The 26,752-nt window shown below is 49.2% G+C and overlaps 2 protein-coding genes across 4 annotated transcripts; both read left to right on the top strand.

Moving 5' to 3' along the window:
• The first annotated feature begins 1,559 nt into the window (after window positions 1-1,559).
• On the top strand, window positions 1,560-15,798 carry Oasl (2'-5'-oligoadenylate synthetase like). Of its 2 annotated transcripts, XM_057763873.1 has the most exons (6): window positions 1,560-1,757; window positions 6,342-6,624; window positions 8,544-8,719; window positions 11,461-11,702; window positions 12,578-12,725; window positions 14,856-15,798. In XM_057763873.1, exons 1-6 carry the CDS (start codon window positions 1,560-1,562, stop codon window positions 15,354-15,356), a joined length of 1,548 nt encoding a protein of 515 aa, XP_057619856.1. In that variant the 3' UTR covers window positions 15,357-15,798. The 2 variants fall into 2 exon arrangements, with proteins under 2 accessions (XP_057619856.1, XP_057619857.1); XM_057763874.1 differs by lacking the exons at window positions 11,461-11,702; window positions 14,856-15,798 and having other exon boundaries at window positions 12,578-12,688.
• A 5,330-nt stretch (window positions 15,799-21,128) lies between these two features.
• C3H12orf43 (chromosome 3 C12orf43 homolog) lies at window positions 21,129-26,544 on the top strand. 2 transcript variants are annotated; one of them, XM_057763894.1, is made up of 6 exons: window positions 21,129-21,277; window positions 24,091-24,133; window positions 24,283-24,381; window positions 24,567-24,640; window positions 25,292-25,382; window positions 25,779-26,544. In XM_057763894.1, the coding sequence occupies exons 1-6, from the start codon at window positions 21,130-21,132 to the stop codon at window positions 26,101-26,103; spliced, it is 780 nt and encodes a 259-aa protein (XP_057619877.1). In that variant the 5' UTR covers window position 21,129; the 3' UTR covers window positions 26,104-26,544. The 2 variants fall into 2 exon arrangements, with proteins under 2 accessions (XP_057619877.1, XP_057619876.1); XM_057763893.1 differs by having other exon boundaries at window positions 25,776-26,544.
• Window positions 26,545-26,752: the final 208 nt, after the last annotated feature.

Genomic DNA, 26,752 nt, shown 5'->3' with positions numbered 1-26,752 from the left:
AAGTACCTAAATCATACACACAGATACACACACACACACCCTATTGGCCCCTTTCTCTGTTTTATTTTTCTGCTTAGTTCTCATCCACCTTTTACCTACTCTCATTTTTATTTATCCTGCTCGTTGTCCGTTTCTACCACTAGCATATAAGTTCTCTGGGTACAGGGATTCTTCTGCCTGGAACATAGTAAGGGCTCAGTAAATGTTTGTTGGATGGATGGATACAGGAAAACGGGGATAAGTGAGTGAAAAGCACTGTGCTCCCCCACCCAGGTATACCCCCTCCTCACCAAATGTCAAGGCCTCTTCTCCCTGTGAGTCCCCGACACCACACTTGTTCCCGCTCCTCAGACTCCACTCATCCTCCTTTCTGGCTGATTCCTCGTTTGTTCGAGTTCATTGTTCTGAGGGACTGAGTCTGGGGCTTCACACCCTCTTCAAACTTTCCGCCTCCAAGCTACCGCACCCTCCGATGCCAGTCTTTGAGATTCATGTTAAACAGGAGTTTGCTGGCACTGCCTGCACCCTAAACACATTCTTCTTCCTGGCCTCCTACTAGGTCCCTGCCCCGACTCAGGGTAGCTGAGAAAGCACCACACCAGAGTCTAGGAATCTCCTTGCTGATCATTTGCCCATTGCTCAGAGATCCCTGTGGGCCATGAAGCTTTTCTTATTTTGCCTTCCTAATATGGTGTCTGCCAGTCATTTAATAAATGTTTGGAAGAAAACGGAAATTCTTGACCACATATTTTCTGTACTCAGTATTCTCACGTTTCAGCAGCACTAACTGGGTTTAGAGATAACAGCCCCCTCATGAGTTAGTCTGGGTCAGCAAGATGGCTCAGTATGTAAGGGTGCTTGCTGCCAAGTCTGATGACCTGAGTTCGATTCCTGGAACCCATGTTGTGGAAGTGGAGAACTGGCCCCTGCAGGTTGTCCTGTGACCCCCCACATTTGTGCCATGGCCCATACCCCTCTCCCCCCCCCAAAAAAAAACCCCAAATAACTAAATATAATTTAAAATTTAAGATTCTTTTAAACAAAATAGGAGGGTCCAAGAGGCCACGCATCTGGCCAAGCACAGGGCTTGGAAGTGTCCTTTTGATTCCAGAGGCCTCACTCCTTCCCACAACCATGAGTAGGCCCTTTCTCTTTCCAAACCATAATGGGTGCGGGCAGCTGGCCTGAGTCATCCAGACAAGGTGTCCCCAGAAGGTCAAGCTCAAGCCAATTTCAGTTTACACACGTCACAAAAGGGAAACTACAAATGTTGAGAATCGAAACTTACAGCACAAAATCTGGCCGGCTGCCAGCCTTGTTAAGGTGGCCCCAACCTGCCAGCTCTGAGCTCCCATCCCCCAGCACACCTCCGGTGACAACAAATCTCCAAGAAGGGGACTCCCAACTAGCCCATTACTCCCTGTTCCTCTTTTTCCCCACCCTTTTCACCGCAGGATGCTAGAGGTCCGCTGGGAAGGAGCCGCCTTAAAAAAGGAGGTGTGTGCGGGGGAGTTGGCTATATAACCCTGCAGCAGCGGCCTTCAGTGGTTGGGGCTGCCATGGCACTGGCCCAGGAGCTGTACAGCTTCCCAGCCTCCAAGTTGGACTCCTTTGTGGCTCAGCGGCTGCAGCCAACCAGAGAATGGAAAGACGAGGTGCTGGAGACTGTGAGGACTGTGGAAGAGTTCCTGAGACGGGAGAACTTCCATGGAGAGCGTGGACTGGCCCGGGATGTGCAGGTGTTGAAAGTGGTCAAGGTAAGACCGACCGTCCATTCCCAGTCAAGATAGGCAAAACCCAGCACGGGGGGTTTCCAGCCAAGAAAGACAAAACCCAAAGCCAGAGCCTCAGCCCACAGTCCCTAGCTCACACTGACATCTCAGGATACCCCAGCTCCCTGTCTACAGCCACTGCCGTGAGCAGAATGAGCTGGTAAAGAAGCCAATAACAGACCCCCTTTGGGGAACACAGTAGCCTAACCCTTAATGTTCTCTCATTAAGGCTTATGCTCCGTGAGGTACATTTTTTCCCCACTTTACAGACGAGCCAAACAGAGGTGTACGAGTTACAATGGCCACACGCAATGTGAGGCCTCTCATTGGATCCTGGTGCATAGTCTGCAAGATACAGTTTGGGGAGCCTGATATGAGGGGTCCACTCCTGTGATCTCAGCACTCGGGAGGTGGAAGCAAGAGGATCATGGGTAGGAAGACAGCCTAGGTTACAAGTTTCAGATAAAGAGAAAGAGAAAGTGTGTGTGTTTGGGAACGATTGGTAAATGTTTAATATAGGATACATTTGGAAAGCAGACTGCTGTTTGTCAAGTCTAATAGTGTCTGCTGGGGTGGAGTCTTTCTTTTGGGGGGCCTCATGTGCTATGCCTGTTGAGATGAAGCAAATGCGGAGCGGTAGCTTGGTGCTCAAGTGCAAACCTAACATGTTTGAGGCTCTGGACAGACAAAAGACAAACAGATACAGATGTGACAGGCTCTGATGTGCTGGGTGCCAGGGTGATCTTTGTATCTTTTCCTATTTGTCCATGCTTTAAGTTTTTGATAATAGAAAGATTTTTATAATGGATGCTGAGGGGGCAATGTGGCTTGCTTAGGGTTGCACAGCTGGCCTCAGAGCTGGGATTTAAATTTGAATACTCAAACTGTGCCCCAAGATTCTCACGAAGAATCCCCCCTCCCCAAATCCTTCCTCTGTGCTAGCCGGAATCACAGCTCGAGATAGGCAGAGGTCGGCAGACCTGGAAGGGGTGGGACCTGGGTGCGATTTCCACTCCTGGGAATTCCAGCCCTGCGGAGACAGAGACAGGAGAATCACCAGGAATCCCTGGTCCACCAGCTTAGCCAATCAGCAAGCCCCAGGACACAGTAAGAGACCTTTTGTCAAAAACCAAGATGGACAGCCTAAGGAATGTTACCCAAGGTTGACCTCTGGCCTGCACACGCAGGCACGCATACACGCACACATGCATACACGCACACACGCATACACGCATACACACACACACACACACACACACACAACTTTGGAGAATTAGTCTGAGCAGATTGTTCATTTACATGAAGGAGACTGACACACAGAGAAGGTGGCATATCCAAACGCCACACACATCCAGACTAGAATAAGAACTCTGGACTCCCAGCCTAAGGCGTTAACTTTTGCTCTTGGGAAGAATTTAGCAGCCCTGAGCCTCTGTGCCTCCCTTGAACAAAGCCCCAGACACATGATTTAGAAGTGGCAGTCTGTGCCCTGTCACTACACAGACCTGGATTTGTCTCTGGGCTTTTCCTCTCACCAGCTGTGTGACTTTGACGGTACCCTTCTGTGACTGTAGCATCCTGAACATCATCTTCCGCTGCCCTTCTGTGACTGTAGCACCCCAAACATCATCTCCCGCTGCCCTTGTCATTGTAGCATCCCAAACATCATCTCCCACTGCCCAGCTATGATTGTAGTATCCTGAATGTCATCTCCCGCTGCCCTTCTGTGACTGTAGCATCCCAAACATCATCTCCCTCTGCCCTTCTGTGATTGTAGCATCCCGAACATCATCTCCCACTGCCCAGCACTGAGGCTGCACAACCTAAAAATTCTCTCAGGGTAAATTCTTAGACATAAAGGTTTCATTGTGACATTTGTCTAGAACTTCTTTCTGGTCCATGGGACTTCTCTTGGGCAAGGCCATCCTTCAGACCACTCCCTTCCTGACAAATTTGAGAAAGCAGTGGATAGAATAAAAAGTATCTAGGAAGCAGAAGAGTCAGCAAACAGTATGAGTTTTGATGGCAACAGATGCTACCGGCTAAGCCACAGTTCTCCTTCCCTAACCCACTAAATGATAGCCACACCCAAAGAGTAAGGCCCACAGAGAATGAACCTTAGACTCAAAGTCTTCCTTCTCTGCACCCTTGGAATTCCGGGCGGAGGGGCGGGCGGGGTGCTGAGCTCTCCACATGACTGAATGCTCATCTAACCAATCAGGTGTGAGCAATTTCAGCAGCGGCCAATCGTGAAGTCTGCTCTTAGCTGCTCAGGAAAGGGAGAGAGCTCGGCCTTCAGAGGGATCAAGAAGGGAGAGGGCGGTATAGACACGACCTTTGCCGACGCTCAGCATCAAGCTGCCGTCCTTCCGCTCAGGGTAGGAATACCGAGGCTGAATGCTGGGATCAGAATAAAAATGGAGAATAAAGACGGCAGGTGCCTGCTCCTTGGGAGCAGGGTGAGGTCCGTGGACAGCATCCCAGAATGGTAAGAAGGAAGAGCCACGGGCCATGTCGTCTGATTTTCCCTCTGACTCCCTGTCTGGCTGGGAGACCTTACAAGCAGATTATGCTCCACTGCCTCAGTATTCCCAGCTGGGGAGATGGGTCATGGGCCATCTCCATGGTGATTAGAAAAGAGAAATGCCAGCCGGGCGGTGGTGGCACACGCCTTTAATCCCAGCACTCGGGAGGCAGAGGCAGGAGGATCCCTGTGAGTCCGAGGCCAGCCTGGTCTAGAAGAACTAGTTCCAGGACAGGAACCAAAAGCTACGGAGAAACCCTGTAAGAAAGAAAGAAAGAAAGAGAGAGAGAGAGAGAGAGAGAGAGAGAGAGAGAGAGAGAGAGAGAAGAGAAATGCCTTCAATGGCCTTGCTGATGCCGCACACTGGGGCTGCTCAGCCTGTGACGGCAGGATTTTAATTTCTGCAGTGACTCGACTGACCAGGAAAGGTAGCCACCTGGAGACTGACCCTCCCCCAGTAGTCCCAGGTCAACCAACATGGGGTGAGAAAGAGGTGAGCCAGAGAGATGCAGGGCCTTGTACGCCAGGGGGGTTCTGGGGCCTGCTGGGTGGCTCAGTATGGAAGGTGTCTACTACCAAGCCTGACAACGCAAGTATAATCCCAGGAACCCACGTGGTGAAATGAAGGGACTAACTCCCAATAGTTGTCCTCTGACCTCCACATGTGTGCCGTGACACGCACGTGTGTGCGCACGCACACACATACACACGAATAAATAAAATAAAAAAATTAAACGGTTCAGTCTCCCGCCATTAAGAGGTGGGGCGACTAATGTCTAGAAAGTTGGGGAGTCAACTAGATAAAAAGGAAGAGACACCACTGCTTACATCCAGGACACCGGACCCCACACCCGGCACTTGGCATTCAGCATTTTAACTGATCTTCCCTGTGTTCTAATGGCTCCCATTTCATCAGCGTTTTCTTTTCACTCATGATGGACTTTGGGCCCCTAATGATCACACGGCAGGCAAATCAGGGATAAGATTCAAGGGCAGGGCTAGGCATACAGTTCTAAAGAAAAGTGCTTGCCTACCGTCATGGCGGCTCCCTGATTCATCCAAATATAATTTAAGGGAGGGAGGGGGCATGGATGTCTGAAGCTGACTGGTTCGCAGCCCGTGCAGTAGATAATTTTACAGGCTGGGAGCCCCTTATCAGATCCTCAAGGCCCAGAGTGTTTCGGGTTTAGACATCCCCCCCAACTAGGCTTTAGCCTATTTACATAAACATAACAAGATATCTTAAGATAGGACCGAGAAGCTGAAGAGATGGCTTAGTTGCTGTTAAGAGCACTGGCTGCTCTTCCAGAGATTCTGAGTTCAATTCCCAGCAACCACATGGTGACTCACAACCATCTGTAATGAAATCTTGTGCACTCTTCTGGCCTGCAAGCAAACAAAACATGCAGACAGAACACCGTACACATAATAAATATATCTTTAGAAAAGATAGGACCCAGATCTACTCATAAATTCGTGTTTTCATATAGCCCAAAGGCAATTCTGTACAATATTTTTGGTCACATGAGATTAGGTGTGGAATTTTCTACTCATGGCGGCAGTTAAAATCCTCTTGGATTTTGAACATTTTGGAGTGTTCAGATTAGGGACACTCTGTTATTGTTCCCTGGGTTGGACAAGACTGAGTCTCCAAAGGTGGATGGTGCAGTCAGGGGATAAGCAAGGGCTGCTGTGGTGGGGGCACATCTGTCCCATCGCTTGGGAGACTGAATCCGTCAGGACGATCATGAGTCGAGGGCAGCCTGAGATACACAGCAAGTTCCAGGCCGGCTGTGGACTGCGCAGGGAGACCCTGTATCAGGAAGGAGAACATAAGGAAGCCTGGTGCTGGATGCCAGCAGTCAGAGCTCCTGAGCACCAAATTCATCCTCTGTCTGTCTGCCCCTGTGACACGGGATGGCAGCGCTTCTCTCCTAGCCCTTGCGGAAGGACTATATATTAAAGGGATCTATTGCGTGAAGGGCCCCAAGGTTGCCAGGCGCATGGCAGAGGGCCTTGGGATGACAGAGTTCTGTCTTCTGCAGGTGGGCTCCTTCGGGAATGGCACAGTGCTTAGGAGTACCACGGATGTGGAGCTGGTGGTGTTCCTGAGCTGCTTCCACAGCTTCCAGGAAGAGGCTAAGCACCACCAGGCCGCACTGAGTCTGATCCAGAAAAGGATGTTCTATTGCCAAGACCTGCTGGACCTTGGGCTCAGTAACCTGGGAGTGACCGAAGGAGTCCCCAGAGGTCTCATCTTCACTATCCGGACAAGGGAGACCTGGGAGCCCATTTCTGTCACCATTGTGCCTGCCTACAGAGCCCTGGGTAAGGGGAACAGAAGTCCTACGTGCCCAGCCTGCCAGCCTCAGGAGGCTGTTACCCCCTGCGTCTGGTGGCCACATGCAATTCCTCCATCCTACCCACGTCCTGGGCTGGGGCTGAGCTGCCACAGTGTGCTCAAGACTCACACTCGGAGTTGGGAAACAGAAACTTACCGCAGAGGCACACTGTGAACACACGGCCCACAGTGGAAAACGAGGAGCTATGCTGGGGAACCACCAGAGAATGTTCAGGAAAGGACTTACCGTGGGGAGGATCAGATCAGGAACTGAGTCCTTCCTACCAGACACTTGCTGTGTCTGGACACGCACTTCATTCCCAGAAGCAGACCTGTGGCAAGGGCAGGACTAGGGGACACACACTTCATTAGGGAATTAAAACAGAAAGGGGAAGGCACTAAATGCCTTACTCAGCCCTGAGTAACTGGCTTTCTGCCCCTGCAGAACTCAAATGATTACTGTAGAGACCTCCTCCACCTCACTCACCGCCCCGTTGCCCTGCAGAGTGTATCCATTAACTGGGGGCAGCCTCAGAGTTAAGCGGCTAAGTCACCTACACCTGCTGTTTTGTCCTTGTTTGCTGTCCACCATGTTTTACTCTGGGGCCAGTGACCCCAGTCTGATGTCCGTAAGCTTCATCATCCTGGGACAAAACATCCAGGACATGCAACTTAAAAGGAGGCAAGCCGGGACTGGGCTCACGGTGTCAGAGGCTTCAGCAACCAATCACGCGCTCCTTCCTGTTGTTTCTGGCCATCATGCCAGGATAGTGTGGAGCAATGTATGGAGGAAGAGACTTGCTCATCATCCAGGAAGGAGTGGTGGGAGTGGGGGGACATCCTTCCGCTAGTCTCCACCCCTCAGAGGTTCTGCTCCCGCCCCCCCACAGCACCTCAGACTGACAGCTAGACCTTTAGCATGTGTGTCTTCAGGAAGACTTACTATCCAAACCAGGCCTGGAAAGATGGCTCGGTGCTTCAGGGAGATTCTTGCAGAGGACCTAGTTTATGACCACATGGCAGCTCACAACTATCTGAACCTCCAGCTCCATAGGATCCAGCGCCCTCTTCTGACCTCCTTGAGCACCCATGCGTGTTGTGCACATACAAACTCACACGGGCACACATGCACACACATGGATATATAAAAAATACATAAACCTCCAGATCCAAACTCTAAAGAGTTTTGTATTGTGCACCAACTCCATCTGCTTACAGGATGTGCGTCATTTGCTCCATGGGTGTTAGAAGTGGGAAGGAAGTCATCACCGGGTGGCCAGCACTCGGTTCTCCCCTGTGAATAGCGGCAGATTCCAATGTCCTAGAAAGAGATCTATTGATAAAACAGACATTAAGGAAAGCTGGAAGTGTTGGGGACATCCAGGGACAACCTGAAACAGGGAGAGCCCAAAGCTGGTCCTCCAGGCTGGGTATGGTGGAGGATGCCTTTCATCCTGGCACTCAGGAGAGAGGATCCGGTGGATCACTAAGGGTTTGAGGCCAGGCCAGTCTATGGAACAAGTCACCAAAGTAAAATTTAATGAATTTTTCTTAAAGAACCTCACCAGAAAAGTTCTGTGGTGATAGCACACACTTTTAACCACAATGCTCAGGAGGCAGAGGCAGATACAGGCAGATCTCTGTGACTTTGAAGCCAGCCTAGTTTATAGAGTGAGTTTCAGGACAGCTAGGGCTACATAGCGAAACTCTGCCCTGGAAAAATAAAAACAAATCAGAGAGAGAGAGAAATGGGGCATAGGGGGAGAGAGAATATGGATCTCACTGGAAAGACCTTCACTCAGGGCTTAAGTCTCCCTGGACGCAGAATGACCAGGTCCTCCCAAATGACTACCTGGTTCCCAAGGGCTTCCAGAATCTTCACTCGGTCTGTTTCCACTCTCCTCAGGGCCTTTGTGTCCCAACTCTCCGCTACCCCCTGAGGTCTATGTGAATCTGATCAAGGCTAATGGGTACCCTGGAAGTTTCTCTCCATCCTTCAGCGAGCTGCAGAGGAACTTCGTGAAGCATCGGCCAACTAAACTGAAGAGCTTCCTGCGGTTGGTCAAGCACTGGTACCAGCAGGTCAGGGGCTGACAGGTTGGGGGGGAGGGGGGCTCAAGAGCTTTCTGTGGCTGGCCAAACACTGGTACCAGCCGGTCAGGGGGCTTCCAGGTTGGGGGGCCTCAAGAGAAAACAAGGTTAGGGGAAGAGCAGGAGAAAGAGTGGGAGAAAGCCAGGATGTAGCTGGCATTTTCTTTGGGCCACCAACCAGCTCTGAAATAAAGACACGGAGGCTTATTATTAATTATAAATGCTCGGCCTTAGCTTAGGCTTGTCCCACCAGCTCTTTTAACTTAATTTAATGTTTCTATTCATCCATGTTTTGCCTCAGGGCTTCTTACCTTTTTTTTTCCCCTTTCATTCCGTATGTCCTACTTTCTTTCTTCCTCCGTTTCTGTCTGTCTGGCCCGTGGCATCTCCCTGTTGTCTGCTTTCCTTTCGAGCCTAAATTCCTCCTCCTCCTTTCACCCCTGCCTAGAAGTCCCACCTGTATCTCCTCCCTTGCTATTGGTCATTCAGCTTTTTATTAGACCAGTCGGGTGCCTTAGGCAGGCAAGGTAAAACAGCAGCACATCTTTATATAATTAAACAAAGACAGCCCATCTTTGCATAACTGAGCAAATATTCTGCCACACTGGGACATTTGCAGCCTACAGTCACGGCCTCCTTTGGCTGACTCTGCTCCTGGGGTTTGTGAACAACAAACCCAACAAGCTCAAGACAATGGAGAGGAGAGATTTCCTGAAATCCACTCACTGTTCTTCTCAGTGATGGTTGTTTCTGAGTGTCCTGGTCATCATGAACGAACCAGCCTTGGTAACTACACATCTGAGAAGTACCCAGCATATGTCAACATAGCTGGGTGTGTAGAGCTATCTAAACTGAGAAAGGAGGAATCAGAAACAGCTCCAGCATGTGCGCGCACACACGCACACACTCATGGTGGTGGGAGCGGTCTTCTTGTAAAATAAAAATACACGAAGATAAAGGTGAGATGTGATGGCACACACTGTAACCACAGGGCTCGGGAGAATGAAGTAAGAGGATCGGCCTGGACTATATAGTGAGCCCCAGGCCAGGCTGGGCTACACAGTGAGACCCTGTCTCAAAAACACTCCATAAATTTGCTATTCTGGCATAAGGAAAAAGAGGTTACCCGTGGATGGGTTAATTTCTAATCAGTGTGCTCATCTGTCATACACACACACACACACACACACACACACACACACGTAGTTGGTTGTTTATGGATTCTTTACTCTTTGGGGGGCCCGCCACCCAGCACCCAAATAAATCACGCACGTGGAGGCTTATTATTTCCTTCTTTTCTTTCTTTCTTTCTTTCTTTCTTTCTTTCTTTCTTTCTTTCTTTCTTTCCTTTCTTTCTTTCTTTCTTTCTTTCTTTCTTTCTTTCTTTCTTTCTTTCTTAGTTCATTTTTGGTTTTTTGAGACAGAGTTTCTCTGTAGTTTTGGAGCCTGTCCTGGAACTACCTCTTGTTGGCCTGAAAGTCACAGAGATCCACCTGCCTCTGCCTCCCAAGTGCTGGGATTAAAGGTGTGCACCACCACCACCCAGTGTCTTATTATTTCTCATAAATGCCCCGCCTTAGCTTGGCTTACTTCTTGCCTGCTTTCTTAATTTAAATTATCCCATCTACCTTTTGCCTCTGGGCTTTTTCCTTTTCTTACTTCTGTAATCTTCCTTTCACGCCTACTCTGTGGCTGGCTCGGGGGTTGGGGGGCTGGGGAGTTGGGGGTTGGGTGGCTGGGGACTGGGGGATTGGGGGATGGGAAGCTGGGTGGCTGTGGGTAGGGGAGCTGGCCCCTTCTTTCCTTGCTCCCTGACCTCTCTTGCTTCCTTATCCCTCTTTTCCTCCTCCTATTTTCTGCCTGCCAGACACGCCTATTCTTTCCGCTGTCTTGCTCTGGCCATTCAGCTCTTTATTCAATCAGTCAGGTGTTTTAGGCAGGCACAGTAATACAGCTTCACAGAGTTAAACAAATGCAACGTAAAAAAAAAGAATGAAACACATCTTTGCATCATTAAACAAATGTTCCACAGCAGAAATGAATGTAATCCACATTAAGCTAATATTCCACAGCACCGAGAGAACCTGTGTCAAAATGTGCCGAGGACAGCGACTGAGGGAGTACATCACGCTGACTTCTAGTCATCACACCCATGTACATGTATTGTCACACACTTATACAAATACAAAAGATTTCAAATCCATCTGATGAGATGTCTCAGTGGGCTAAGCATGCTTGCAACACAGCCTGGGAGCTAGAATTTAACCTGACCCCAGGAACCCATGTAAAGTTTGAAGGAAAGAACTAGCTTCACGAAACTGAGTTCTAACCTCCATACCTGCAGCACACCGTAGCATGCACACACACGCTCACGCACACACATGCACACACACACATGCACATGCATCACACACACATGCACACACACATGCATACACATGCATCACACACACATGCATACACATACACACACAGGAAGAACAAGAGATTCAAAAATAAATTATATTCCCCTAAATTTGAACTCAAATATAATTTGAAGTCTACTAACGTAGGCCTTTAATCCTAAAATGGAGAAACCAAGGACCAGAGAGGGAAAGCGACCCGGCCAAGTCACACAGTTAGTAGGTAGAAGAACTAGAATTAGATTTTGGACTTTCTGCCCCTGGACCTGATGCCCTCCTTACACTGAATCTGTGCATCCCTCTCCGCCCCCCCCCCCCACCTCTCTGCAGTATGTAAGAGACAAGTGCCCCCGGGCCAACCTGCCCCCTCTCTATGCCCTGGAACTACTGACTGTCTACGCATGGGAAGCGGGCACCCAGGAGGATGCTAACTTCAGACTGGATGAAGGGCTCGCCACTGTGATGGAGTTGCTGCAGGATTACGAGCTCATCTGCATCTACTGGACCAAGTACTACAGCTTGCAGAACCCAGTCATCGCGGACTTCGTCAGAAAGCAGCTCAAGAGAGAAAGGTACTGGGCCACTGCTCTCAGCGAGTCTGGCAGGAAAAGCAGAGAGACTGGTGTTAGGTGTGGGCTATGGGGCGGCACGGGCTGCTCCCTCATCATCCAGCAGATGGTAGGGGGTCTTGGAGCCGCAGGCATGGAGCTCAGGGTGTGCGGTTCAGCCCAGGAACTGCTTCATGGTCTGTCACAGGGCTAGAGCCACCACTCGTGAGCCCCAAGCCCCAGGAACGAAAAGTGTCGCTCTTACTTAGGGACACGGAGTCTGTCTCAGGCACTCCCCCAAGGAGTCACGGAGGCCACCAGACTTTACTTAAGCCAGTAATGTTTAATCATTCATTGTGTGCATACAGGAGGGACATCTCGGAGGCGGCTGAGCTGTCCCTGTTGAGGCAGTAGGGTTGGAACCCTAAGAACCTTCTCTACCAACCATGAGACCTCAAGGTCCATGCCTCCATTCCTTCACTCCAAAGCGGGGATAACAATAATAGTAAGAATAAGCCGTATAGAACCATGGGGAGGGTTAAACAGGCTCATTTGGGTTCTGGCCCAGTGTTTGAAACGCAATCGATAAATGTTGGTGGCGTCACTGTTATCAAAGGCCGTTCGGCAAATTTGGCCGCAAGCTTGTGCAGCCTCTCATAACCTCGAGAGGCCTCCCCTGCCAGAGCGGACATCTGGTATTGCTCCAGGATGCATCCAGCAGCCTTATGCTCTCCAAAACTTCATCATCTCCATGCCCTTGCTTGCCCGTGGTATTGTGAGGCCCTCCTTGGCTGACAGCTCTGGGGAATGGAGAGATGCTCAGTGGTGGGAAAGGGCAGTGACTGAGAAGCATCTCCCGAGTCTGGAAGGAGCCTGGGCATCCTCTCTCTGTGTTGCAGACCCATCATCCTGGACCCGGCAGACCCCACCCACAACGTGGCGGAAGGGTACAGATGGGACATAGTTTCTCAGCGGGCCAACCAGTGTCTCAAACAGGACTGTTGCTATGACAACAGGGACTCCCCGGTCCCCAGCTGGAATGTGAAGGTAATGGTTTCTCCCAGGACCGTTAGTGGCCTGGCAATCTGAACAGTGTTGGCTCCCCCAGCTAGGTGCCTATGGAGAGGCACCTACTCTTCAGAGGCCAGAAGCCTACAACACCACTCTCCTGCCAGCTATGAACTTGGGGCATTCTGTGACTTTCTAAACCTTGAGGTTTTAACCTTTACACCCTTACACTCTCCCCCTACTGGACTATCAGGTTCACATTGCTCATCACTGCTTGTGTGTGCTGAGTTCAGATAGCTCGAGTCACTCAGCCTTCAGGAGCCAGAACTAGACTGGGGGCTGGGCTGAGAGGGAGGAGGAAGCGTGTGGAAGGTCAGAACCGAGGCATAACCTTGTCCTCCAGGAACGCAGGTATCACCGTTAGATGCAAGCTAAAGCAAGCCTGCACAAACCTGCAAGACAGATTCCAGAAAGAGATGAGACTGCAAATGAAAGGTGCTCAGACACGCTGCATGCTGGTACACCTCTGACGCAGCAAAGAGCATGCTAATCTCGCATTTACAGTTTGCGAAGTGCTTGTCCAAGGGCTGTCTCCAGGGACCTTCACAGACAATTCTGTGCGACGGTTGACCATTGTCACTATCTTTACTCTTTACTGCTGTCTCCATTTTTCAGAACAAGCTGAGGCTGCAGAGGGGTTAGGTCAATGAATCAAGTTCATAGTACTAATAGGCAGCAAAACCTGCTAGCAAAGACTCAGTAAGGTCTTTTTTTTTTTTTTTTGGTTTTTTTGAGACAGGGTTTCTCTGTGGTTTTGGAGCCTGTCCTGGAACTAGCTCTTGTAGACCAGGCTGGTCTCGAACTCACAGAGATCCGCCTGCCTCTGCCTCCCGAGTGCTGGGATTAAAGGCGTGCGCCACCACCGCCCGGCTCAGTAAGGTCTTTAATGAGACTCTGGAAACAGACAGTGAACACTAGCTAGAATCACCAGGCAAGAGTCCCTGCAGGAACTTTAAGCTGGAGGTGAGCCTAAAGTATCAGACGGGATATAAATGCCAGTGAGATGGCTCCATGGGTAAGGGGGCTTGCGGCTAAGCCTGAGGACCGACTTGAGTTCAATCCCTGAAGCCCATATGGTGGAAGAACAGAAATGACTCCTGAGAGTTGTCTGCCATACACATGTACACTGTGTGTCTCTCTCTGACACACACACTATCTGTCTATCTATCTATCTATCTATCTATCTATCTATCTATCTATCTATCTATCATCTATCATATATCTATCTATCATCTTTCTATCTATTATCTATCTATCATCTATCTATCATCTATCAATCTATCATCTATCTATCTATTATCTATCTATCATCTATCTATCTATCCATCCATCCATCCATCTATCTTTCCAAGATACTCCAGGTTGAAGAGAAAAGAATAGGAGGGGGCTGATCAGTGTATATGTGAGAACAAACGGCTGCCAGTGGCAGAGAGTAGGGTAGAGGCTCTCAAATAAGACGCAGACAGAAAATGAAGGGCTGCAGCCAAATAAACCAGTGGACAGGAGGAAAAGCGTATGCCCCCGGGGTTTGTTTACAAAACCAGGACTATGTAGCCCTGACATTGGTGGAGCTCTCTATCTATATAGACCAGACTGGCCTCAGATTCACAGAGTTTTGCCCACCTCTGCCTCCAAAATTCTGGAATGAAAGGCTTATGCCACCACCACCCAGTTTGTGCCTCTGGGATTTTTGAAACAAGGCTTCATTGCATATCCTAGGATTCTCTCAAGCTCACAATTCCCCTGTTCTGAGTGCTGGAATGACACATATATGTCACCCCTTCCCCCACCCTACTGGGCTGTAGGAATTTTTTTCTTGAAAGTTTTACAAGCCCAGGCTTAGAGTCCTTCAAAACCCCGCTGTGCCCTGCAGTGAGTACTGAGCTCTATGTGGGCGCAACCACTTTGTCTACCGAGTGGGAGGAGACCCAGCTTCATGGGGCTGCAACTGTGCTCCTGGGAGACGCCTGGCACAGAGCCTGTAAACACATCTGCTGATGACGACAGTGACGAGGAAGCCGATTTTGCTATGGCGAAGAAGAATCTGCGAAGGGAATTAACAGGTAATCAGACAGAAATGTGACCCTAACCTCATCTCCTCTCTTGCAGAGAGCACCAGATATCCAGGTGACCGTGGAGCAGTGGGGTCACTCCAATTTAATCTTCTGGGTGAACCCTTATGAACCCATAAAGAAGCTTAAAGAGAAAATCCGACGGAGCCGGGGCTACTTGGGCCTGCAGCGCCTGTCCTTTCAGGAACCCGGTGGCCCCCGGCAGCTCCTCAGAAGCCACTGCTCATTCGCCTACTATGGAATCTTCTCGCACATCCACATCTGCCTTCTGGACACCGTCTCCCCCAAGATCCAGGTCTTTGTGAAAAACCCGGATGGTAGGAGCCACGCCTATGCCATCCACCCCCTTGAATTTGTCCTGAGCCTGAAACAGCAGATTGAAGACCGGCAGGGCCTTCAAACTCAGGAGCAGCAGCTGGAGTTCCAGGGCCATGTCCTGCAGGACTGGTTTGACTTTAAATCCTATGACATCCAAGACAGTGTCACCCTCAACCTGTCCAAGAAGAGGGAGGGGAAAGCTCCATTTGCACCCAGCTAGTTTCCTCTGTAAAGGTCTCTGGATTTTTGCTCACTTTGAGACTCAGCCTAGTCACCCCTCCTTCCAGTCCTCCTCTGGGGTGGTCCAAGTCTCAGCACCCTGCCAGGAGGGGACCAGAAAGGATGTGAAGTCGTATGTAATCAGACAATAGCCAGACACTCTGTGTGACGATGGAATTCTGGAGTCACCGCTGCAGGCCTCATGGCCACACTATCAGGGTTTGGTCAGTAACTGGTAGTTTATTCTTAACTTGTTCAGAGGAAGCCAAAAGGCTTCTCAACCAATTACACAGATCCAGCTTCAGGTTGCCTCATCTCCAACCTCCATCAGGGCGTACCTGAAGCCTTCCCTGTCCCCACCCCCCTTGTGCCGGCCTCTGACTATCAAAAGCAAGGTAGGGCACCAAATCCCTTTCAAATTGAGAATAAACAACCTTTATTTCTTCCCATTTTAGTGTTTTTTATTCATTTTTACAGATGCCTCTCAACTCTGGGGATTGATGAAGGTTAAAAAAGAGGCAAAGTCTCAGAGATTGAGGATGAGACAATGTTTTAAAAATCCCCTCTGTACATGGTAGCAGACCTTTAATTCCAGACCTTTAATTCCAGCACTTGGGAAACAGAGGCAGGAGGTACATCTCTGTGAGTTGGAGGCCATCCTGGTCTACATTGTGAGTTCTAGTCAGGGGCTACATAGTGAGACCCTGACTCAAAGTTTACTGCCCATAATAGTCTAGAGACAAAACAAGCAAACCAAAAAACCCCTCATTTTCATTGTCAAAGAATGTTGTGATTGGATTTATGCAAAAAACAACAACAACAACAACAACAATAAAAAAAACCTGAGACTCCCTTTTGATCTGTTTTCTGGTGGACTTACCATAGCTTCAAGTCTACTTTATAATTGGTTTTCAAAACCTTCTGGGCAATTTAACAATAATACTCTATATATCCCTAGTTTTTCTGCCTCCGGGCCTGAAAGAGCATCTCCTTTCCAAAGGGTAAACAGGCTATTCAGCCATATCTTCGCGTACTTCATAGTCCAGCCCCTGTAGGTGCTTTGAAAGAGGAAGGAAGAGGGCTGAGGCAGACCCACCGGTAGAGCATTCACCTGGCACCTAGGAAATCCCCAGTACTTCCCAAACCAGGTGTGGGGGTGAACGCCTGTAATCCCAGCATAGAGGCAGAAAAATCAAGAATTCAGTTATCCTTGACTACTGGTTTGAGGCCAAAAAATTGACCAGAAGAATAAGTCACTGTTTTTTGGTGCATTTAGACTCCTATAACAAAACAGCATAAATCCAGTGGCTTATAAATAACAAGCTTTTGTTTCTTACTGAGAAGTTCAAGATCATTGGCACCCGGTGAGGACCTTTTGCTGGTTTATAGATGGCAGCTTCTCACTATGTCCTCATGTGGTAGAAGGGAGCTCTGGGAGCATTAACAGCAGTGATAAAGGCTCTCTTTCCTGTCAATCAATCCAAAGGCTCCATCTCTTAAGGAGTTTGTAGGAGAGACAAACATTCTGATCATGATGGTCACTTAAAAATTTTAAGGCTTTTGTATTTTATTGGATTGTGTGAGTGCTTTGCCTGCGTGTATGTATGTGCACCACATTTGTGTCTGGTACCCTCAGAGATTGGTGTCGGATTCCCTAGAATAGGAGTTGTGGACAGAGGCTTATGAGCTGGATAGGAATGCTGGGAATACAACCCCGGTCCTCTGCAAGAGCAACAAGCGCTCTGAACTGCTGAACCATCTCTCCAGCCATTCCTTTAAAACCTTTCCATTCGCCGGGCAGTGGTGGCGCACACCTTTAATCCCAGCACTTGGGAGGCAGAGGCAGGCGGATCTCTGTGAGTTCGAGACCAGCCTGGTCTACAAGAGCTAGTTCCAGGACAGGCTCCAAAACCACAGAGAAACCCTGTCTCGAAAAACCAAAAAAAATAAAAAATAAATAAAACCTTTCCATTCAAGACTGCTTTCATTTCAAGGATATTTTTTATATTATCGCAGACAAAGAAGTGTGTAAAATAAGCAGGCAAAATAAACACAGGAAACAAATCATGGAGAAATACATTTTAAAACAACTCTTCGGGGCCAGCAAGATGGCTTAGGAGGTGAAAGTATTCGCTGTCAAGCCTGGCAAACTGAGTTTGACCCCTGGGAGAAGTGCAGAACTGATTCGCTCAAGTTGTCCTCTGACCTCCACGTCTGTGCACATGCGCATACACATGCGTGTGCGCTCACACACACACAAATAAATAAATAAATGTAATACAAATTTTTTTTTTAAAAAAAGTTATTTGAAGCCAGGTGGTGCATGCCTTTAACCCAAGCACTTGGAAGGCAGAGGCAGGGAGATCTCTGGGAGTTCAAGGTCAGTCTGGTCTACAGAGTGAGTTCCAGCACAGACTCCAAAACTACAGAGAAACACTGTCTCAAAAAAACAAAATAAATGAATTTTTAAAAAGCCATTTGGTAGCCGGGCGGTGGTGGTGCACGCCTTTAATCCCAGCACTTGGGAGGCAGAGGCAGGAGGATCTCTGGGAGTTCAAGGCCAGCCTGGTCTACACAGCACACTCCAAAGGGCAGAGGGGTAAAGTGCTTAGCTTTGCAATGATCTGATTTCCATGCCCTAAACCCACATAATAAAAGCCAGGCATGGTGATGCACACTTGTAATCCCACTCCAGGGTTTGGGGAAGGAGCCAGGCAAATCCCTAGAGCTTGTTGGCTAGCAGACCAGCTTGCTCAATGAGTTTAAGGCCAGTGAGTGACCCTGACTTAACAAAAACATGGGAGACAGACAGCACCTAAGGAAAATTATTCAAGGTTGACCTCTGACCTCCACACTCATGCCCACCTATGTGCACATGCATCTACATAACATAAAGATGCATAAATGCACACACACGAAAAAACACAAAAACAGTTCTGCATGGTAATGAGATGGATTTGTTTGCTTCACTTTTATATAAATCTTTCTTAAATATTTGATACTGTGGGACACTGTTATAGAATATTATTTTAAGATGTCTTACATTTGCTTATGCTGTTATCATTTGTTTAATGCTGCAAAGATGTGTTGCATTTGTTTAATTCTGCGAAGCTGGGTTACTGTGCCTGTCTGAACCACCAGATGGTCTAATAAAGGAGATGAATGGCCAATAGGCAGGAGAAGGATAGGCGGGGCTGGCAGGCAGAGAGAATAAATGGAAGGAGAAACAGAGAGAGGAGGGAGGAGCAAGAGAACAAGGAGAGGAGGACACTGGGGGCCAGCTCCCCAGCCCCCCAGCTCCCCAGCCCCCCAGCTCCTCAGCCCCCCAGCTCTGCAGCCATCCACCTAGCCCTCAAGTCCCCCAGCCACCCAGCTCCCCAGCCATCCACTAAGTCCCCCAGTTCCCCAGCACCCCAACCCCCAGCCCCCCAGCTCCCCAGCCATCCACCCAGCCCCCCAGTTCTTCATGTCCCCAACCACCCAGCCAGCCACAGAATAAGAGTGAAAGGAAGATTGCAGAAGTAAGAAAAGGAAACGGTCTGAGCGCTGGCCGAGAGGTTGGGAACGCTGCCCGCGGAGCAGGAGGTCGCTGGTTCGAGTCCCGGCTGTGTGTCTGTGTGCTTGTGACGTGTGTGCATGCCTCATAATTAATTTGAGGGTGCTCCTCCCCCCAATTGCCGGGCGGTGGTGGCGCACTCCTTTAATCCCAGCACTCGGGAGGCAGAGGCAGGCAGATCTCTGTGAGTTCGAGACCAGCCTGGTCTACAAGAGCTAGTTCCAGGACAGGCTCCAAAACCACAGAGAAACCCTGTCTCGAGAAACCAAAAAAAAAAAAAAAAAAAAAAAAAAAAGAAAAGAAAAGAAAAAGAAAAAAGAAAAGGAAAACACCCAGAGGCCTTTTCAAGAAAAAATAAGTCTCTGGGTGCGGATTTATTTGGGAGCTGGGTGGCGGCCCCATCCCCAAAGCCAGAAGAGTAAAACAACCAACATCAGGACACAGAACTCCTTCAATGTTTGTCAGAGCGGATCAATATTTTGTTCTATAACCATCAATGCTGAGAATGCCTCTTCTCAGAAATACACTACAGAACAGTAGGCACATGTTTAAGGCCGTTTTGGAAGTTGTTGGAAATGCTGCCCTAAACCCAGCACAAAAGTCAACCATTTTTTCCTAATGAAACCCAAGTTAGCAACTTTTACAACAAATATTCTTCTAGAAAACAATTCAGAGATGCACTGACTTGATATGTGCTAAGGAATGGCAGTAAAGAAGCATTCTTTGTTTGCTGCAGCTGAATGGCTGTGCTTCCTAAGAGCAGAAAACTGTGTACAGCAAGAACTCTGCGGTTCATGGCTGGAAAGCAAAGCCAGGGAGTTCCAGCCTCCATTGGCGCTCTGTGGTGTGAAGACACATCCAGTACAGTGTACAGATCACGCGGTCAACGCTGCACTTAGGTTATGCAAGCTCCAGAAACATCACAGGTTCATCACACACTTGATTTTGAAATGCAGTCAGAAATCTTTACTATTGCCAAATTTCTCATGACCCTCCACGTTCCGTTCCCCACAATTAAGATGCTGGGGGTGGGCCCCAAATGGCAATATTCCACACCCACCTTGAGACTCACTTTATGCGCAGGTCACAGGGGGAGTTCAAAAAAGCAAACAGGCTCTCAAGTGCTAATCTGCAGCTATCTTGTGGACTCTAGACTGTGCTGTAGCTGGCAAGGCCTCAGCTATTCCAAGAGTCATTCTGACCCAGTACATAAGACCCTGGAAGCCTATAGTTAACAATCTTCCTAAGATCAAATATGAACTTTAAAAGGTGGTTAGCTGCCTTCCTGATTTCATCAAATCGTAAATAAATTCACTTTTTCTTAAAAAGAACTAATCTTGCTTCTGTCATCACCTCCTTGTTTGACTCCAGGATATATTTTTTCTTTTCTTGTTTTTTTTTTTTTTTTTTTTTTTTTTCTAGACAGGGTTTCTCTGTGTAACAGCACTAGCTGTCCTGGAACTAGCTCTTTTTTTTTTTTTTTTAAATATTTATTTATTTATTATGTATACAATATTCTGTCTGTGTGCATGTCTGCAGGCCAGAAGAGGGCACCAGACCTCATTACAGATGGTTGTGAGCCACCATGTGGTTACCGGGAATTGAACTCAGGACCTTTAGAAGAGCAGGCAATGCTCTTAACCACTGAGCCATCTCTCCAGCCCTGGAACTAGCTCTTATAGACCAGGCTGGCCTCGAACTCACAGAGATCCTCTTCTGCCTGAGTGTTGGGATTAAAGGTGTGCACCACCACCGCCGAGCTGACTTCAGAATATTATGTTCCCTATGTATATCTCTCATTTTCCCACCATCCAGTTAAGACTGGAAGCCAGGCATGGGAGTGCGTGTAACGCCCGACCACAGAAGGATGAACTAAAAGAATTGAAAAATTCCAGGCCAGTCTCTACACAGCAAGGTCCTGAATCAAAAAAAAAAAAATCAAGAATTCAAGAAATATAGAGGGGTGTAAGTAGAAAGAGGGAGGGAATAAAAGAAAATAAAGGCTAAGGAAAAGAAAAGAGAAAAGAGAAAAAGGAAAGAAGAGGTTGGAAGACCATTCTAGAGCTCATCTATAAGGACGGTGCACGGCCAATGGTGTTCTGTGAACTACAATCCCCATGATGCTCTGAGCGTCTCTTCTTCTACACGTGGATCATGTGGAAGTGAAGGGCAAATCAAAAAGGGACGCTTCCCCCACAATTCTTTGCGGCATCTCAAGATGGTGGCGCCCGGTGGTGCCATGAGCGATTCTGAGAGCTGCAGCAGTAGCAACAGCGATGCAGAGGAGCTGGAGCGATGCCGCGAGGCAGCGATGCCCGCCTGGGGGCTGGAGCAGCCCCCGCAATGGACAGAAAAACCTAGAACCGGTATGGGGCTCTCCGAACAGCGGGGTTCTTCCCCTGGGCCCTGGAAAGGATGGATGGTGGGTAGGAGGCACGGCGTCTTTCTGAAGCTCCTGAGACCAATTGGGGATCAGATTCACGTGGAGGGCGATTCCTTTATTCCAGCGGAGGCAGCTGAGGGACCTAAATGTCTCCTGACTGTGCTTTCCTGCATGTGTCCTTACTGCCATTCTCTGGGAAGGTAACCATGATTGAGATGCATCCCCGTCCTGTATTCTCAGAATCCTGCCTTTCCCGGCCCTCGCATGCTGCCCCATTCTAGGTCACCGTGACTATCTAACTGTGAATCCCTAGCAAACCGGAAATGAATCCGAAATCTGCCAGTATAGGGATTCATAATCATGGTTAGAGACTGCAACAGGTTTCCTGATTTGAATTAGGAAAAAATACTGCATCTTTACATTCATTATATACGAAATTAAATTTAACATCTTTTTTTCTCATCCGTGTGAGCCACAAGCTACAGTCGTTTGACAATACCTGCTACTTTGTTGCAGCAGAAGTCACCATACTGTTATAGCTCTCCCGTTACAATCCTTTACAGATACGCTAAGTGTCTTGTTCACAATATAATTTTGGAAAGAAATCATTTACACTCTTCTCTACTTTAACAATCTTTAGACCCATTTCTAGATCAGTAGATGGCAATTGCCACACAAGCCTGCAACTTGTGTGGGTCCCCAGTACCTATCGCGGAAGGAGAGAATTGACTCCCACAAGTGAGTCGGCTCCTAAACACCAACCTACAGCAGTAAACATTTCAAGTCTAGGAAGGGGGTGGACATGAAACCCAAGTGTATAACACCAGCTGTGAAAGGTGTATAGTTTAGTTTTGGTTTTGTTTGTTTTGTTTTGAGACAGGGTCTCTCTCTAGTGGCCTGACTGTCCTGGAATTCACTATGTAGACCAGACTGGCCTTAACTCACAGAGATATCTGCACCTGCCTCCTGAATGCTGGGGCTAAAGGCGTGCATGTGCGCTGCCATAACCTTTAAAAAGTGAGTGATCTTTAGCTGGGCAGTGGTGGCACACGCCTTTAATCCCAGCACTCAGGAGACAGAGGCAGGTGGATCTCTGTGAGTTCGAGGCCGGCCTGGCCTATAGAGCGAGTTCCAGGACAGGCTCCAAAGATACACAGAGAAACCCTGTCTTGAAAAACAAACAAAAAGTGTTCTTTAAATTTTGTATTACGTTTTATTTTGTGTGCGTGTACCCATGTGCACATGCACACAGGTGCCCTGTACACATGTGGAGATCAGAAATCCTTTCCTTTTACCATGATCCGGGGGCAAGTGCCTGGTGAACTGACTTACCTTTGCTGGGAGGTAATTTCCTCAGTTTATAGGTGTAAAAACCAAAAACTTGGGGAGTTAAATGGCTCACCCTGGGTCTGGAGTTTGAGCCTTTTTCTGTGTTCTGGGAGGACTTTGCCATTGCTATAATGGGAGCTGCTCTTTGTGACTTCATGTTATGGAAGACAGGTGACCATCTCCCAGACATCCACATCCAGGGGCATCAGGCTTTTGAGAGTGCACTGACGTAGAACAAGTGTATCAGGCAGGCAGGCACACTGTGAACACATAGTGACATAGGCACAATGGTGGCCCTGGAGTCAGTGCCCCACGCTCTGCATTGTTCTGGGAGCCATCAAGTGACCATTCTATTCACTTTGCCCCATGTCCACATCAGACTATCAGAGGCATCTTTCAGCATCTCTCCCACACAGCGAGCCCACTCCGCCATGTAGACTCCATCATTACACTGTCTGTATTCAGAGTCCTCAGTGATATGAGCAAATCTCAGTCTGCCCTTCGGCTCTTTGGTCTCATCCTGCTGAGATACGCTATAAAAACCTAAGCCAGTTTATATCACTGGAGGCTTTGACTCTTCCACTGGCTCGTCTTTCTCAGAACTGCAGTCCTCACACTGCCTTCCTGGGAGGCCTGGGTGATGTAGCCCCCACGATCTATCTCTGCTCCTCTCCTCACCACAGCAGCCTCTGGGTGGCTTTCAGCACCCCAGGTTCCTGCCTCTGCAGCTTGCTTCCCCCTGCCTGGAAGACTCTCCAAGTATTCACCTCTCTCAGATCTCTGCCCATCAGTTATCTCGCAAAGCCCTCCTTGCCCACCTGTGGAGGAAGAGCCCCGCCCCCCGCACTGTGCTCACCTCTCCTGTTTTTTGTGCTTTTTATACACTGCTGCTGTTATCCAGTTTGATACTGTGTTACTGTCCTTTCGCATCGCATCTGTTTTCACCAGGAATGTAAGACCTCTGAGGACACCGACGCTTGTCTGAGCTGTACGGCGGGTGGGGCACCTTGTTATTAATAGCCGTTCAGCCGTTCATCACTCTGCCCACCATCAGCATCCGGAGTGATGCGCACAAAAGCCAGTTTCTTCTTCCACAGCCTACTCCCTATATAGTAGACGTTCAATAAACCATAATCATAAATCATATCACACTAGGTTTGCTTGTTAAACATTAACAGGGCCTCCGGAACCAGATGATCTGTACCCTCTTTCTAACCCCCATTACATCAGCTATTAGTCATGCATGAGCTCAAGGCTAACCTGGGCTATGTAACAAAGTCTGGGTTCAAAAAAGGAATTAGTTTTTAGACTCTAGCCATATTATTTTACATGTCTCTGACCCCAAATGGAAATGGGTGGGGCCGGGGACATCCTTGAGTCATACGTGTAAATCATCTGAAATGTACCTAGCCCACGCCGCTACCGTCCACTCTGTAAACTAAACGCCTCATTTTCCTCGCTCCACAGATGCTGCAAGTAAACAGGTGCCGGCGTCCCAGCCAAGCCACAGGTACTGTGCTTCGGATAGAAGCTTATGAGTCACTGTGTCCAGGTGCTAGGGTAGGCGACAGGGTGGCAGCAGGAACAAGACACGTGGGCCCTCTCCTGTGGGGGCAGCTTCTAAGCTGTCAGGAAGTGATGGCCTTCCGTGTGTTACAGGCGCGAGGTGAACAAGCATGATGGAGATGGCAATGAGCTTCAGACCACACCTGAGTTCCGAGCCTTTGTGGCCAAGAAGCTTGGAGCCATGCTGGACAGGTGAGCAGGAGCACGCTATAACTCGAGATCCTCTCGCCACCCTCCCAAGTTTGGGTTTACAGTCTTGTGCCCCAAATCCAGCAAAAAAAAAAAAAAGAAATAGAAAGTTTTTAGATTTAAAACCAAAAGGTACTTTTGTTGCTACCCAAAATGTCATCCTAAGTCTTGCGCCTGCTCTCCCTTAGCTCCATCGCTGTCTCAGAAGTGTGGAAGGAGCCATGCAGGGCAGAGGTGCAGCCCGTGGCAGAGGCGGAGGACGGTGAGTCCTTGAGGTGCTGGTGGACATTGCCCTGGGGGGGTCCACCATGTGCACGGAGCGCCGTGGGGCTAGCCGTGCAGGGGGCTGGTTTCTTCTTACATCTGCTCTCCCCACACTCTGAGGCAGGCATTATGGTACCCATTCCCAGAGTGAGCTAGCTCCGGTACCTGCAGAAGCATTTTGCCTTCTTGTTCCACAGTCTTTCCTGCCTACTCTGTCTGATCCTGTCCTATATTTGAGCCTCTTTGGAGGCTGCCACAGGTGAGAGATGCGACTCCTGACTTCTGGAAGCTTCTGAAGGCCAGGTGTGGTGGCACACACTTTTAATCCCTGCACTTGAAGCAGAGGCAAGTGGACCTCTGTGAGTTCAAGGCCAGCCTGGTCTACGTAGCAAGCTGCAGGACAGCCAGAGCTACATAGAGTGATGCTGTCTCAAATTCCACCAGAAGCTTCTGAAGCTTACTGTCTGGTTTGGCAGCCAGTGGGTGGGTGCCCCTCAAGCCCCCCGTCCTCTGGCTCCACAGGAGAGCAAAGCCAGCCCTCAGTTTACACGTACATGGCAGGGGAGCCTGAGGACAGACTGAAGCCTCAACAGCTGGATGGGTCAGTGCCTGCTTCTCCCATTGCTGACTCTATCCCCACAATTCTTAGGCTTCCGCCTTTTCTTCACATCTATCCCCGGAGGCCACAAGAAGGAAGCTTCTCCGAAACCCTGCCGAAAACGCCAGGCCCCCAGCTCCAGGTGAGAGCCCACAGCCTCTCCTCTCTCTCCTCTCCTGGCTGATCCTGTGAAGTAGCTGAGTCAGGTCCAGATCAAAGGAAGAAGCCTGTCAGATACTAGGGCAGTGTGCCCCAGCAGGAAGTGCACAGGGTCTTCTGGGGGAGCTAAGGGTCTCCACGCGTTGGGCCAGATTCCTCCCTGTATCATTCTTGCCTCTGTTTGGGTGCTGTCAAGGTCCTCATTGTAGGTGGGAGTACTGAGGTCAGAGAGTTAAAGTGACAAGCTGACCTTGGAGCCTGAGTCTGCCTCAGCCCTGAGCCCCAGCTCCTTGGCTGCCTCCAGCTGGTCTGGAGGTGACAAGGTAGCTGTGAGTCCCGTCTAGTCACCTCCTAATCCATCTGCTCTCCCCGGCAGCAGTGATGACAGTGACGAGGAGTGGCAGCGGTGCCGGGAGGCAGCTGTGTCTGCTTCGGACATTCTCCAGGAATCAGCCGTACACTGTGCTGCCAAGGTGGAGAAGGAGGCGGAGAGGAAGAAATTGAAAAAGAAAGCCAAGAAGAAGGCTGACATTGACTTAACTGGAGCCACAGGCCTGAAACAGGAAAAGGAGGCAGGCGCCGTCAATAGGGACCCAGCATCACTTGGGACAAAAAAGAAGAAAAAGAAGAAAAAGGCCAAGAAAGCCAGGGAGGCTTCCCCGCGCCCACCGGCAGAGTGTGCAGCATCTGGGCCTGAAGACTGACTCCAGGCTGAGGCATCATGGCCACCAGCTCTTGAGGATGAGGCGCCTGTGGAGTCCAGACAAAGCTAAGCTGCTCTCCAGGTCCAGCACCACCTCCGCCCACAGTGACTTTAGCTGGGCTTGCCCACGAGTCCAAAGGAGTGGATGCCTGAGCCAGAGGGTGGGACTGTGGTTCCAGAACATTCTATTACCTCAGGATGGAGGGCGCTTCCAGTTTTTAAGACTGAGTCTTAGAGCATCCATCTCCCCTACCTGCCCAGCCAGGTGTGACAAGTGGTCTTTAGAAATGAGGGGAAGGGTCTCCAGGGTAAGTTTGTACCCCTCCCCCAGCCCACACAGACTCAACAACGTTGCCAGGAAAAGAAGGAAAGATAACCCCCTCCTTTTTTCCCCAGAATTTTCTTACTCCAAAATTTTTAATATACCATCCATAAAAACATGTCTAAGGTCAGTTACTGCATCAGGCGCCAGAGTACTGGGGACCTATTTAATTTAGGGTGCAGGCTTGGCTGCAAGACCCCAAGTAAGTTCTGTCCCCAGCACCAAAGAGAAAAGGGAAAATAAATTATCAGGTGACCCAAGACGTAGCCTATGGACTGCCCCTGCTTGGTGCTGACCCTCTCTGTTTTATTGTTTGTCTGAAAGAGTC

The sequence above is a fragment of the Chionomys nivalis genome, chromosome 3, assembly GCF_950005125.1.
Source record: "Chionomys nivalis chromosome 3, mChiNiv1.1, whole genome shotgun sequence".
Taxonomy (NCBI): Eukaryota; Metazoa; Chordata; class Mammalia; order Rodentia; family Cricetidae; genus Chionomys; species Chionomys nivalis.
Note: the sequence above shows the minus strand (reverse complement) of the source record. Positions and strands in the feature narration are given on the sequence as shown.